At 52.6% G+C, this 14,419-nt stretch overlaps 1 protein-coding gene across 1 annotated transcript; it reads left to right on the forward strand.

Moving 5' to 3' along the window:
- Nucleotides 1-2: 2 nt before the first annotated feature.
- On the forward strand, nucleotides 3-10,153 carry LOC121589087 (plexin-A2; the record flags this gene model as incomplete). Its single annotated transcript, XM_041907723.1, has 9 exons — nucleotides 3-160; nucleotides 261-1,927; nucleotides 2,042-2,581; nucleotides 3,740-4,513; nucleotides 5,661-7,621; nucleotides 7,736-7,917; nucleotides 7,986-8,116; nucleotides 8,192-8,337; nucleotides 8,456-10,153. Coding segments are annotated over 9 exons (5,727 nt in total), but the record flags the coding sequence as incomplete, so codon positions are not given.
- Nucleotides 10,154-14,419: the final 4,266 nt, after the last annotated feature.

Genomic DNA, 14,419 nt, shown 5'->3' on the forward strand with positions numbered 1-14,419 from the left:
TCCTCATCCTCATCAGCGTACTGTGCGCCCAACCGCAAGCCAATCACAATGTCCCGTCGAAGGGAAGCAACGCCACAGACCTTAGCAGTCGACTAGTTAGTCAAATAGTTTTTAATTCTACCCTCAACCACCTGGCGGTGGACAGAAGCACCGGAAGCGTAAGTATATGGCCGACGAGAGCGCTCTCTCTCTCTCTCTCTCTCTCTCTCTCTCTGTCATACCTCTCATCCCCGAATTGTAATGTTCTCTTCGACACCAGGTTACGTGGGAGCGGTGAACAAGCTGTACCAGATATCGAACGAACTGAACATCCTGACGGTCGTGACGACCGGGCCGCAGAACGACTCGTACCAGTGCACGATCCTGGAGTGCCCGGGCGGGGCGGTCAAGACGCCGATGGACAACGTCAACAAGATGCTGCTGATCGACAGCAACGCGAAGAATCTGATCGTGTGCGGGTCGCTGTTCCAGGGCATCTGCCACATCCGCAACCTGCACAACATCAGCATCGTGGAGCAGGAGGTGCTGGAGGCGGTGGTCGCGAACACGGCGAACGCGAGCACGGTCGCGTTCATAGCGCCCGGGCCGCCGCTGGCGTCCGCGGAGAACAACGTGCTGTACGTGGCGGTCACGTTCACCGGCAACTCGCCGTACCGCAGCGAAATACCGGCCGTGTCGTCGCGCAGCCTCGCCCGGGACCGGCTGTTCCAGCTGGCGGCCAGCGCGGTCACGACCGGGACGCGCCTGTTCGTCAACAACTACGCGCGCGAAACGTACATCATCAACTACGTGTACGGGTTCAGCTCGGAGCGGTTCTCCTACTTCCTCACCACGCAGTACAAGAGCAGCTCGCACTACGCGTCGAAGGAGCGCATCACGAAGCTGGTGCGCATCTGCCAGGACGACTCGCACTACCATTCGTACACGGAGATCCCGGTGGACTGCACGAGCAAGGACGGCACCAAGTTCAAGACGGTGAGCGCGGCGTACGTCGGCAAGCCGGGCCACGAGCTCGCCCAGAGCCTGGAGATCACCACGAACGACGACGTGCTGTTCGCGGTGTTCGACGCGCCGACCGCCAACAAGTCCGCCCTGTGCGTGTACTCGCTGAAGGCGATCCGGAAGAAATTCATGCACAACATCAAGAAGTGCTACAACGGGGAGGGGCTGCGCGGGCTGGACTACATCTCGCAGAACATGCCGTGCATCGCGACCAAGCTGCAGACGATCGGGGAAGACTTCTGCGGGCTGGACGTGAACTCGCCGCTCGGCGGCGAGCAGGCGGTCGCGTCCCTCGCCGTCATCCTGTCGGAGGAGCGCATGACGTCGGTGGCGGTGACGGCCACGTCCAACTTTACCGTCGTGTTCATCGGCACCGAGACGGGCCAGCTGAAGAAGATCGTGATGGAGTCGTCCACCTCGGCGATGCAGTACGCGATGATGAACGTCGATCTCGGGTCGCCGATCCAGCCGGACATGTACCTCGATCCGGAGCACGACGACCTGTACCTGATGTCGCTGTACAAGCTGTTCAAGATCCGCATCTACGACTGCTCGGTGTACACCACGTGCCATGCCTGCCTGTCGGCGAAGGATCCGTTCTGCGGCTGGTGCTCGCTGGAGAACAAGTGCAGCCGGCGGTACGAGTGCCAGGACAGCTCGAAGGACCCGCTGTCGTGGCTGAGCTACAAGTCGGGCAAGTGCACCACGATCACGAGCGTGACGCCGCACCAGTTGCAGCGCACGACCGCCCGCACGCTCGAGCTGATCATCGAGAATCTGCCGAACCTGAAGGAGCCGCTCGTGTGCGCGTTCACGTTCGCCAGCATGGAGAAGCCGATCATCACGAACGCGACCAAGAAGCGCAACGGCGTGAACTGTACGACCCCGCGGACGGACCTGCTGCCGCAGATTGGATACGGCGAAAGTAAGCAAAGCTGCCTTTGCGTCGAAACACCCTTTCCAATACTTACCCTTCTTTCTCTCGCTCTCTCTCTCTCTCTCTCTCTCTCTCTCTCTCTCTCTCTCTCTCTCATTGCAGACCACTTTAACGCGACACTGTCAATCAAAACGTCCCAGGGGCCGGACATCGTGTCGACCACGTTCACCTTCTTCGACTGCAGCACCCACCTGTCCTGCACGCAGTGCGTGTCGTCCAAGTTCCCGTGCGACTGGTGCGTGGAGGCGCACCGCTGCACGCACGATACGGCGGAAAACTGCCGCAACGATATCCTGGTGACGGGCATTAGCCGGATCGGCCCGAGTTACCGGTCCGGGCCGGGCTTCTGCCCGACCATCAACGTCACCGGCGACGGGTCGGAGATTCTCGTGCCGGCCGGCTCGAAGAAGTCCGTCCGGGTGAAGGTGCACATCATCGGGCAGTTCATCGTGCAGACGCGCTTCGTCTGCCAGTTCAACGTGGAGGGCCGGGTGACGAGCGTCAACGCGCAGCTGCTGGGCGACACGATCTACTGCGACGAGATGGAGTTCACGTACACGGCCAAGACGTCCAAGCTGAACGCCACGTTTGCGGTCATCTGGGGCGGCTCGAAACCGCTGGACAATCCGAACAACATTCACGGTAAGTGTGGGCAGCAATGCTAATTCGAGTGCTCTGTTCTAGTAATGGGAAAAATGAAGTTTCCGTCGGAATCGATTCCGGATAGTAGGTTTGGAATCAATTTCCGCAATCGATTCCGGATTCTGCTCCAGAATTGGAATCGGCTCCGGAATCGGCTCTGGAATCGAAGTCTGATTCGGCATCTTCCATAAGCATATTTGGGTTCATGATGATCCGTATGGTTCCTGATGGTCCGTATTGATACTGGTCAATCCTGATTCCGTTACCGGGGCAAATTGCGATTCACAGGTCGATTCTGATTTCGGAGCCGATTCCGATCGAGAAATCGATTCAGGAGCCGACACCGGAATCGTCTTTGTAATCGTCTTCGGAATCGATTCCAGAATCGGAATCGTCTCCGAAATCGGAATCGATTCCAGTATCGGAATCGTCTCCGGAATCGGAATCGATTCCAGAATCGGAATCAATTCCAGAATCAGAATCTGTCCCAGAATTGGAATCGGCTCTGGAATCGGCTCCGGAATCGAGGTCTTATTCGGTAACTCCATAAGCATATTGGGGTTCTTGATGGTTCGTATTGATACTGGAGTCAATCCTGATTCCGTTGCCCGGGGGAAATTTCCATCTCAGGTTGATTCTGATTCCGGAGCCGATTCCGATTGAGGAATCGATTCCGGAGCCGACACCGAAATCGGGTCCGGAATCGTCTTTGGAATCGTCTTCGGAATTGTCTTCGGAGTCGGCTTCGGAGTCGTCTTGGAAATCGTCTTCGGAATCGGCTCCGGAATCGGCTCCGTAATCGTCTCCGTAATCGTCTCCGGAATAGAAATAGATTCCAGAATCGGAATCGTCTCCGGAATTGGAATTGATTCCAGAATCAGAATCGTCTCCGGAATCGGAATCGATTCCAGGTTCGGAATCGATTCTAGAATCGGTATCGTCTCTAGAATTGGAATTGATTCCAGAATCGGAATCGTCTCCGGAATCGGAATCGTCTCCGATATCGGAATCGATTCCAGATTCGGAATCGATTCCAGAATCGGTATCGTCTCCGGAATTGGTTCCAAACACGGAATCGAAATCGGGTAGATCCGAGCTCCCACCACTATTCTGTTCACTAACGTTTCCCCTCTTTTCTTTTTTTTTGTATTGCTTCAGTCGTGATCTACCGCTGCCGGGACATGTCGGACAGCTGCGGCGTTTGTCTGGCGCTCGAGGAGAAGTACAAGTGCGGCTGGTGCTCGTCCTCCAACACGTGCGAGGTGGAGGACCAGTGCGGCATCTCGGGCAAGGTCGAGGGCCAGAACAAAACCGACTGGCTGAACAATCAGCAGACCTGCCCGAACCCGGAAATCCACTCGTTCGACCCGAAGACGGGCCCGTGGGAGGGCGGCACCAACATCACGATACGCGGCATCAATCTGGGCAAAAAGTTCGAGGACGTGTACGGGGGCATCAAGATCGCCGGCATCGACTGCATGCCGTTCCGCGAGCTGTACGTGCAGACGAAGGAGATCGTGTGCAGCGTGGACGGGCCGGGCGTCAAGTCGCACCGGTCGGGCCGGGTCGTGGTGCAGATATCGGACTTCCGCGGCGAGTCGGCGAACGATTTCGAGTTTGTCGATCCGGAGATCGAAAACTTCGAGCCGAAGCATGGACCGATCTCGGGCGGCACCACGATCAAGATTATGGGCCGCTACCTGAACACGGGCAGCCGGGTGCGCGCTTTCCTCGAGCAGCACCCGTGCGAGATACTGAGCACGAACGATCGGGAGGCGACGTGCCGGACGACGGCGGTGCCGAGCCCGATGCAGGGCAAGCTGAAGATGGTGTTCGACAATGGGGTGCGCGAGCTGAACGGCGACCTGTTCGAGTACGTGCCGGATCCGTGGATCGAGCTGGTGTCGTCCGGCGAGAGCAAAACGGCTAAAGGTAAGTCTGCCGGTGGGTTGTAGACTCTTTCATAGCCTTTAGGTGTGGTAAAATTGTTTATCAAAACTCATGGAATCTTTTGGAACATTAAACCAATGCGACAAGCTACTAGCAATGGTTCAATCAGCCAAATCATACTCGTAATTAAATGTTAACAAACCATTTTCACTGGCTCAAGGCACCTTCAAAACTGATTAATCGATTTTTCACACTTCTAACATTGTTTGTCGCGATATATAACAGTGAAAGATACACAGATTGAGCAATGTGTTAGTACCTCATGAGCGAACACTAAATTTTCAAAAATGTTACCGTTTCGCCATGGTGCTTCATTCGGTGACGAAATTTCTGTTCCTTTTATGCGAAAGTTAATTAGTTCAAAGAGGTAGTGAACCTTCTGTACGATAATTCAGGAGTTTTTATGTAATTTATGATAGTATGAAATGCACTCTGGTATTTTACAAAGAATTTAAAAGCTAAATGTAGCTTTCGTGATGTATAGTAGCCGTAAAATCCATTTTTTGTTAAATGTTTCGACATTGTTCCGGAATCCTTAGCATATGCTAAAGAAGGAATGTTCAAACCTTGGTAAAAGCCTTTATGTGAAGTATTGAAGTGCCACTAACAGGGTTTTCCAAGTCACTTTCGAATGTGCACATCATTATTCACTCCCTAGAAGATGTTTTTCAACAGCTGTCCAATGGTTTATTTTCATCAATATAAAATTTCACTTCTTGCACATGATTTTCAACACATCACAAAGAACTGTTAAACTAAGTTCGGCTTAAGACGTGTTGAAAATCATATGGAAGAACTGAAACATTATTGTGATGCGAATGCAACATTTGACAACTGTTGAAAAACATCTCGCAAGCAATGAAAAATGTGGTTCATATTCTAAATTGACTCGGGAAACGCAGTTAAAAACTATGTTTATATTCGAAAGTGACTTAGAAAACCCTGCATGATGATGATAATGTCTACCGCTTAATGTAGCTCATTCCCAATATCATTCCGTTTAGGAATAGCTTCAGTTTGATATGTAATTAGCAAGACACAGCTGCTGCCTTTGCTACGCATCGTATATTTATGCGTTCCCACCTGCTAACACACGCTAATGCCCTTCCCTTTCGTTCGCGCCTTGCAGGAATTCCGGCCGGCGGTATCAAGATGGCGGTGCACGGTCGCAACTTCGGCTCGATACAGCGGCCCCAGATCTACGTGTACTACAACGGGCAGATATCGCTGAACGAGTGCAACATCATCAACCCGCAGCTGATGGAGTGCTACTCGCCCAAGATCGACCTGCAGGACGAGGACCCGTTCGGCGACTCGGACGATCCGATCAACCTCGAGTACGGCTTCATCATGAACGACGTGATGAGCGTGCGCAACCTGTCCTCCCAGTGGGGCAGCTACTTCGAGCTGTACCCGAACCCGACCTACCAGCCGTTCGACGAGGTGAAGTACTTCAACAGCGAGTACCTGAACATCAACGGGCGCAACATTGACCGGGCGTGCAAGTACAGCGACGTGGTGGTCAAGATCGGGGACAACGCGATCTGCAACATTACGTCGATGTCGCGCCAGCAGGTCACCTGCCTGCCGCCGAAGAACCCGGACGCGAAGAAGGTGCACGTGAAGGTGATCGTGGGCAACTCGCTGCAGTTCGACATCGGCTACATGGTGTACACGTCCGCGGGCATACTGCCCAGCTTCAGCAGCAAGGCGGTCACGCTCGGCGTGATCGTGGCGATCGCGCTCTTCTTCTTCGTGATCGTCGCGCTGGTGATTGCGTACCGCAAGAAGACGAGCGAGAACAACCGTGTGCTGAAGAACATGCAGGAGCAGATGGACATACTGGAGCTGCGGGTCGCGGCGGAGTGCAAGGAAGCGTTCGCGGAGCTGCAGACGGAGATGACGGATCTGGGCGGCGACATTACGTCCGGCGGCATACCGTACCTGGACTACCGCACGTACGCGATGAAGATCCTGTTCCCGAACCACGACGACCACGTGGTGCTGCAGTGGGAGAAGCCGGAGCTGCTGCGCAAGGAGAAGGGCCTGCGGCTGTTCGGCCAGCTGGTGATGAACAAAACCTTCCTGCTGCTGTTCATCCGGACGCTCGAGAGCAATCGGTACTTCTCGATGCGCGAGCGCGTGAACGTGGCCTCGCTGATCATGGTGACGCTCCAGAGCAAGCTGGAGTACTGCACCGACATCCTGAAGACGCTGCTGGCCGAGCTGATCGAGAAGTGCATCGATGGCAAGTCGCACCCGAAGCTGCTGCTGCGCCGCACCGAGTCGGTCGCGGAGAAGATGCTGTCCGCCTGGTTCACCTTCCTGCTGTACAAGTTCCTGAAGGAGTGCGCCGGCGAACCGCTGTACATGCTGTTCCGCGCGGTCAAGGGCCAGATCGACAAGGGGCCGGTCGACGCGATCACGCACGAGGCGCGCTACTCGCTCAGCGAGGAGAAGCTCATCCGGCAGATGATCGAGTTCAAGGTGATCACGGTGTACGCGAGCATCACGCAGCCGCCGATCCTGTGCAACAACATCGAGATGATACCGACCAACACAGAGAACATTCCGGTGAAGGTGCTCGACTGCGACAGCATCGGGCAGGTGAAGGAGAAGTGTCTCGACACGATCTACAAGGCGATCCCGTGGAGCCAGCGGCCCCGCAAGGAGGATCTCGACCTCGAGTGGCGCACGGGCGCGTCCGGCCGCCTCATCCTGTACGACGAGGACTCGACCTCGAAGACGGACGGCGAGTGGAAGAAGCTGAACACGCTGCACCACTACCGCGTGAGCGAGGGCTCCTGCCTCAGCCTGGTGCCGAAGGAGAGCTCGATCTACAACATCACGCTGCTCGGCGAGAAGTACTCGGAGAAGATCCACAAGTACGAAACACTTAACATATCGAAGTTCGTGTCGCCGTCGCCCCCGTTCAGCCGCGCCGGCAGCCCGATGAACGTGGACCTGCAGGAGAACAGCCTCAAGTACTGGCACCTGGTGAAGCACCATGACAGCGACGGCTCCAAGGAGGGCGAGCGCGTCAACAAGATGGTTTCGGAGATCTACCTAACGCGACTGTTAGCCACCAAGGTGAGCGTCTCCGCCTCGGCGGCGGTGGTGTTGCGTGTCCGTTCGTGTTGCGCTGCACGGCGTGTACTAATCGAGTGTTCGCTGTTCTCTTTACTCTTCTCCTCCTCCTCACAGGGTACACTCCAGAAGTTTGTCGACGACCTGTTCGAAACCATCTTCAGTACCGCACACCGTGGCTCCGCACTGCCCTTAGCAATAAAGTATATGTTTGATTTTCTAGATGATCAAGCACTTTTACATGGTATTACCGACCCGGAGGTTGTGCACACCTGGAAAAGTAACAGTTTACCGTTACGGTAAGTTCGACGTCATGCGTGCTTGCGATTTAACACGTTAACCATTGCTTGTTTTTTATTCTCTCCAGATTCTGGGTAAATCTGATAAAGAATCCTAACTTTGTGTTTGACATTCATAAGTCCAACATCGTGGACTCTTGCCTTTCGGTTGTGGCTCAAACCTTCATGGACTCGTGTTCCACGTCGGATCACAGGCTAGGTAAGTGTTTGTTTGCTCCCTCTGTGCCATGTTCACTCGACTAATCACGCTCTTCGCTCGCCTCAAAAAAAACAGGGAAGGATTCACCTAGCTCCAAACTGCTCTACGCCAAGGACATTCCCTCGTACCGCGAATGGGTGGAGCGTTACTATAACGACATCCGGGACATGCCGGCAATCTCCGACCAGGACATGAACGCCATGCTCGCGGAGGAGTCCAGGGTGAGTGTAAGCCTCCGAACGTTTCCAAGCCCACGCCACCTTTGCCCCGCCGGAACACGCAACCCCTAACATGTGCATTATCTCTCCCCCCCTCCCCCCCTCCCCCTCTCTCTTTTAGTTGCACACGACCGAATTTAATACCAACTGCGCCCTACACGAGCTTTATCAGTACGCAGTGAAATACAACGAGCAACTGACTGTCACACTGGAGGAGGACGAGTTTTCGCAGAAGCAGCGGCTGGCGTTCAAGCTGGAGCAGGTCCACAGTATCATGTCTGCGGAGTAAGTGTGTGTATGTGTGTGTGTATTGTTTTTGCACGCCCGCGGGCTCAAGGCGCGTCGGTAGTGCGAAGACAAAATAATATATGTATAGATGGTAAGCTACCTGTATTGATTTTTTTTGTGAAAAAAAAGGGCGCATCGTTCAGAACCTACACAAGCGAGAGAGAGACAGACAGACATTCATAAAAGAAACAAACAAAACACACGAAACAAAACAAAAATATTGTATGCGATATTCATGTTGTGAGCCCTGGGGGATAAAAATGTGAAAAAAACAGGGGTAAGGGGTAGATACAAAACACGCAGGCACACAGTCTTGCCGCAACAAACTAGCACACATACACATACGGTACAGTAACACGAAACATTCAAAAGACTTCAAAAAACGCGAACAACAAATTCACAAATTCAAACACTAATATCGATGTGCGGCGAGCGAAGAAGAAACACAAGCGTATAGGAAAAAAACACGACACAAAACAAAACAAAACAAAGCAAACGTCACACATAGAAATCATCGCAAAAGCATCCATTTGTCTAATACACCACCAGGGAATTATGTCAAAAGATTAAGCAAAGCAGACTGAATTAGAGCGAAGAGGAAGTGGAAGCGGATAGGAGAGGCAGGACGAGAATGAAACTCATTGCAAAAAAAACCATTCGGAACACTGAATAAAAAAAAAAAACAGCACGACGAAACAAACGATCCGAGAAGGGAAAGCAGGAGGCAAAAATATCATGTTTTTAAGAAACGTCATACATCGCTTTTGATTAATTGTAAAACGAAACGCAGTGTGCATGTGGCAAAACCGGAAGCGTCAACGGTGGGAGGGTAGGTAGTACTCTTAGGTATTGAACAAAAAAAAAACGGAGTACGCAATAGGAGTGCGCAGTATTTAGGGGTGGCGCCGGGAATTCTCGCGCAAACAGTAATCTCAAGCGAAGCGGCACGGGGGGCGCGCGGGAAGGGGCAATTGGGTAGTGATGGGGTGGGTAGGTACGAGGAATGTGTAGCAATCGATTGGGCGTAATCGGCACCCCGCTCCCGCGAACAAAGAAAAGATGAGATAACGAGAGAGAGAGAGAGAGAGAATGTGCAACCGAGCAAAGCAGAGAGAAAGAGAAAGGGTATATCTTAGGCATTTGTGCAGCCAAACAAAGCAAACAAACAAAACAAAACAACAAAAAAAAAACCCACACTTCTAATCATGTGTCCAGCGAAACGATAACAAACTGCAGTCCGACCCGCAAAACGCTTCTTGCGGCTATACATATATATAAATATATATATATACACATACTACATACCCGTCGCTAGTCCGGGTTCTTTCCGGCGTGTGCATTCTCGGAGCGAACAAAAGAAAAAAAAAGCTAAAGGAAGCAACAAACAAACAAACAAACGAGAAAAAGCAAAAAAAAAAAAGAATCCAGTCCTGAATGTCATTTCCAACAAACGGTGTACCGTATAGCTCAAGAAAACGAAAAACAAAAAGAAAAAAAAAGTCTAAATGTAATAAAAATGACAACTGTGTAATTGATGTGTTATAAGTTATTACTAAAATATAAGCCGATGATTTTATTAGTAAAACCGTCTACACTTTCTTTGATTTAAATATGTCGCGAGCAGTCCGAAAAATTGTCTGTCTCAGTTGTCCAAGTGCTGAATAGTTGTCTGTCGCAGTTGTCCAAGGGCCTTAAGGATACATCCAAAAAACGTTTTGGAAATGGCTCATATACATTTTCAACGAAAAGATGGGTGACTTCAGCTTAACTATGGGCAAATCGTGCCAACATTCCGTTTTGGGTCATTTCTTACATTTTTGCAGCAATAGTGTGAGCAGGTGCCCTCACAATACGATTATCAAAACGAGGTTTCAACATGGATTTGACGGTCTTGTAACACCTCCATTATTACAAGACCATTACAAGAGCATTTATTTAGAACTAGCACTGACAAGAGTAGAAACTATCTCATGATTCGGTGTAATTCGTTTACATGATGTTGTACATTCGTTTGATATCTATTGGGCAGTGCGGTTCTCACTCAGATTGCACTATTTGAATGAACACTTAATCAGAATAAAAATAACTCATACTACTAACTGAATATTTGTCAGAGGTCTCCAAACTTTGCACGTGAACGTTAGTACATCAAGTTTTTACTGATATTTAACAGTATTTAATCCTTTATCCTCTTCTTCCTCTTCTTTGGCACAACAACCGTTGTCGGTCAAGTCCAGCCTGTACCAGTAGTGGGTTAGGCTTTCAGCGTCTTATTGGCAACCGGACAGCAGGATAGTGAAATAACGAGAAATCGTAAAGTGAAGCCTGCTAGATATTGAAATTCATCAGGCCTTCCGAAAGTAAAGACCAGGTGAAAATTAGCATCCACAAACTGCTACTACATTGGCAACGTTACAAACCAATAACTGAAGCGTTTTGAGACATCCAGCCACTTTCCCAAACTCGATCGAAGAAGAACAATAGTTGCAGTTGCCTAGATACAACGGTTGCTTTCATCTATTTCATGAATCTGTCCTGCTCAGCAATACCTACAATATGGTAAAATGTTCTAAAAGAAGATTTCATAGTTTCGAGAATGAGATTTGCGAACTTAAGACTGGCTCTGGAAGGCGTCACGCAGAATTTGGTATTTGCCGTTCGGGGCACAGTGGTCTTCCGGTCTCTGCAATGTGTTTATTGTGATGATGATATCGTTTATCCTCAGGAAGACACTTGCGTAGATGTGTCACAGGGTTACATCAGTCGCGAATATCATACAGGAACAAGAATTGTGTTGGTAATCGGCTTGCAGAGATGGTTCTGGCAATGCTAGGGTCTGTTTGTAAAGCTGTAGTGGAGTGCTGATGCCGATAAATGCGAACAAGTAAACTTTTTTGACAAGGAAAAAACCCCCGCAAGGTTCCAGCGATTGCAGAGACTTGTGATAAACCGCAAGTACAACATTCTTGCAATAACATTTACTTATCGTTTGTGATTAGTAGTTAGTCGTCCCATGATTCGTAGTGTTCGTTTTGTCGTGCGTTGGAACAACTGGAGCTGCCTCCGTTTGCCGTAGATGGCGCTCCTGTCAATTTTGAGAATTCATTTCCAAAATATCCCGACGACAGCAAAAGCACGGAGCAGGAACACTGTGCCCGAACACCGTGTGGCACCTGGAAACCTGGTGCCAGCGCTTTCCACCCAACCCCGGACACTGTTTCACTCATATTCTCCAACAAAATGTCGTTCATTTTGCTGTTGTTGCTGTCCCCGCGTAGCCTTCGCATCACGGGTCACTTGCTAACCTTTTTGTGAGGGCGTGGGTGAGGGAGGGTGGTGGTCTAGAGCATATGACTGGCGAAAGAAGCGAACACAGTTCGTACATCTAACTTTTGCGCCCACATTCCCTCCGCGAGTCCTCCGCCTCCAAGCCGTTTAACTCCTCGATTCCAAACGTCACCAGCCGTTGCCGTTGCCGGGCAGGCGCAGAAGCGGGCCCGAGAAAAACACACAGCCTTCACCAGGCACCCACACACACACACACACACACACACACGCACAGCCTGGACTCGACTGTGCGGCCGTGTTTGCAATGTTTGCCTCGAGTGAAATATCACCACCAACATCAGCAACGGTGCACGCCAAGTGAGCAGCAGCAGCAGCAGGAGCAGAAGCAACGCGAGGAACGAAGGATCTTCTCCCAGCAGAGGTCCGGCGGTTCCCTTCCCCGGTTGAAAGTGCAGCGTCCACCATCCGGGGTACGACAAATTCGCTTCCAACCTTTCCTCTGCCGTTCCCCAGAGCCTCCCAAGACATTACGGGGCGAGCCAGGTGTTTGGTGCCATTGCGGGTGGGCGTATTGCGTGCTGGGGGGAGGGGTGTGGTGCTCTGGAGGGGTATTTGATAGTGACTGGGGACTGTGCCAGGCTCATCCAGGAGGCACACACACGCTCACGTCCACCTTAAGGCTTCCGTGAAGTCGTGAGTGACTGGTGTGCAGGGCCCCCGCCGTAAGGCCCGTAAGTGCGACGTTCGTAAATATGGCGCAAGTGTGTATCCCTGCTCGCTCGTGACGTGTCTGTGTGTGTGTGTGTGCGTGTGTGTGTGTGTGTGGGTCGAGTTGCCACCACCGACCAGGTTCGTTCCGGTAGCGCATCCCGCAGAAGACGAAGAAAAAACGTCCCCCCGCGTCGAAGGGCAATCGATCGAACGGCCACCTTCAACCTCGCCCGCCCTGTGGGCCACCAATCAGACAGAGAGCAAAGAAGAAAAAAAAAAACCGAACCCCACAAGCAAACAACAGTTCGAAACCCTCCGCCCACCCACCTTTCGGGAGCAAAATTTGGCAAACGCCAGCAGAAAACAACACACACACACACACACAAAACGCGATAAAGAAAAGCACAATCACACTGTACGCGTACCCCCCCCCCCCCCCCTCGTCAAGATAGCAGGCGCAGAGGAGGAGGGGGGGGGCACATACATTGTAATCAGAAAAGGGGGAGGGGGTGCAAAAAAATACACACACACACACAGACGGCGCGAAAGCATCAGCTCTGCATTTGTGTGGGCATCTTTGTGCGGGCAGCAATTGGTGAATGTGCAGGACACAGGGTGTGAGGGAGTACGTGGGAAGACCAGCTCCAGCTAGAAAGGACACCACGGCGAACGCTCGGTACCGGAGCGCACACACACACACACACACACACACAAACATAATATTAATAGCCGTTCGATGCTAAAAATAGTTCCGAAAACCCTTCCAATGTCCCCTCGGCTGGCGACAGGGGTTCGCCGCCTGCCAGTGGGGGCAGATTGGTGACGACGCCAGTGGGTTAGTAGTAGAATGGCGGACTCTGGCGAAGTGTGCATTTGCCTGTCGGTAGATTGCGCTCGCTGTGTGCACACGGAAGTGGGATTTAGTGCCAAGGAGGTCCAAAGATGTTTGCAGGACCCAGGCGGCCGCCATTGCTTCAAAGTGCGCTGCTTGGTGGTGGTTTCTGGAAGAGGCTCAACGTACCGTGCCGCTGTAAACAAACTCTCAAACAGCTATATCTCTCTCTCTCTTGCTCTCTTTCTCTTTCTCTCTCTTTCTTCCCTTTCCTGCAGGTATGGACGAGCACTGTTACGAACGGTCAGCGCATACGAGTGATGGATTTACGCATGGCTACTACTGGCAGACAGGCAAGCTCGAGATACACACGGACAATCTGGTGCCGCAAGGCTTCGAACTGAACATGAACCACCAGCACCACCACCACCATCACCATCCGCTCGGGTACGACTCGGGTGCCGACCCGAAGGGGTCGGACTACTGGGGCCGCCCGACCGACTACCACGCTGGTGCAACCGGTGGCGGCGGCGTCGGCGGCGGCGGCGGCGGCAGTGGCAGCAGTGCGACCGGCCGGCAGACCGGCAGTGCCTCCTCCGCCCTCGGGGCAGCCGGTCCCTCCCTCACCGGCATGGCGCCGTTCAGCCCGAAGGCGAAGCTGGGCGCCCTGTTCGACGGTGCGGACGGGGCGGCGCTCGGTGGCCGCGAGCTCGGCTACGGCTACGACGACGACAACTTCCGGCCGGCCCACGGGTCCGCCTACCTGCCGGCCGATCCGGCCCACAGCTCCCTGCCGAACGGTGTCGGCGGGGCGCGAACGGGGCGCAAGCTGCCGAACCCGACGCGAAACGGAAAGCGGCAGCTGCCGCAACCGAAGGGCGCCGGCTCGGCCGTGTACGGCAGTGCGGGCGACTTCCGGGCGAAGGCTGGACCGGCGGTACGGAAGCTACCGGTACCGCAGCGCAA

Source organism: Anopheles merus, chromosome X (assembly GCF_017562075.2).
Source record: "Anopheles merus strain MAF chromosome X, AmerM5.1, whole genome shotgun sequence".
Lineage (NCBI taxonomy): Eukaryota > Metazoa > Arthropoda > Insecta > Diptera > Culicidae > Anopheles > Anopheles merus.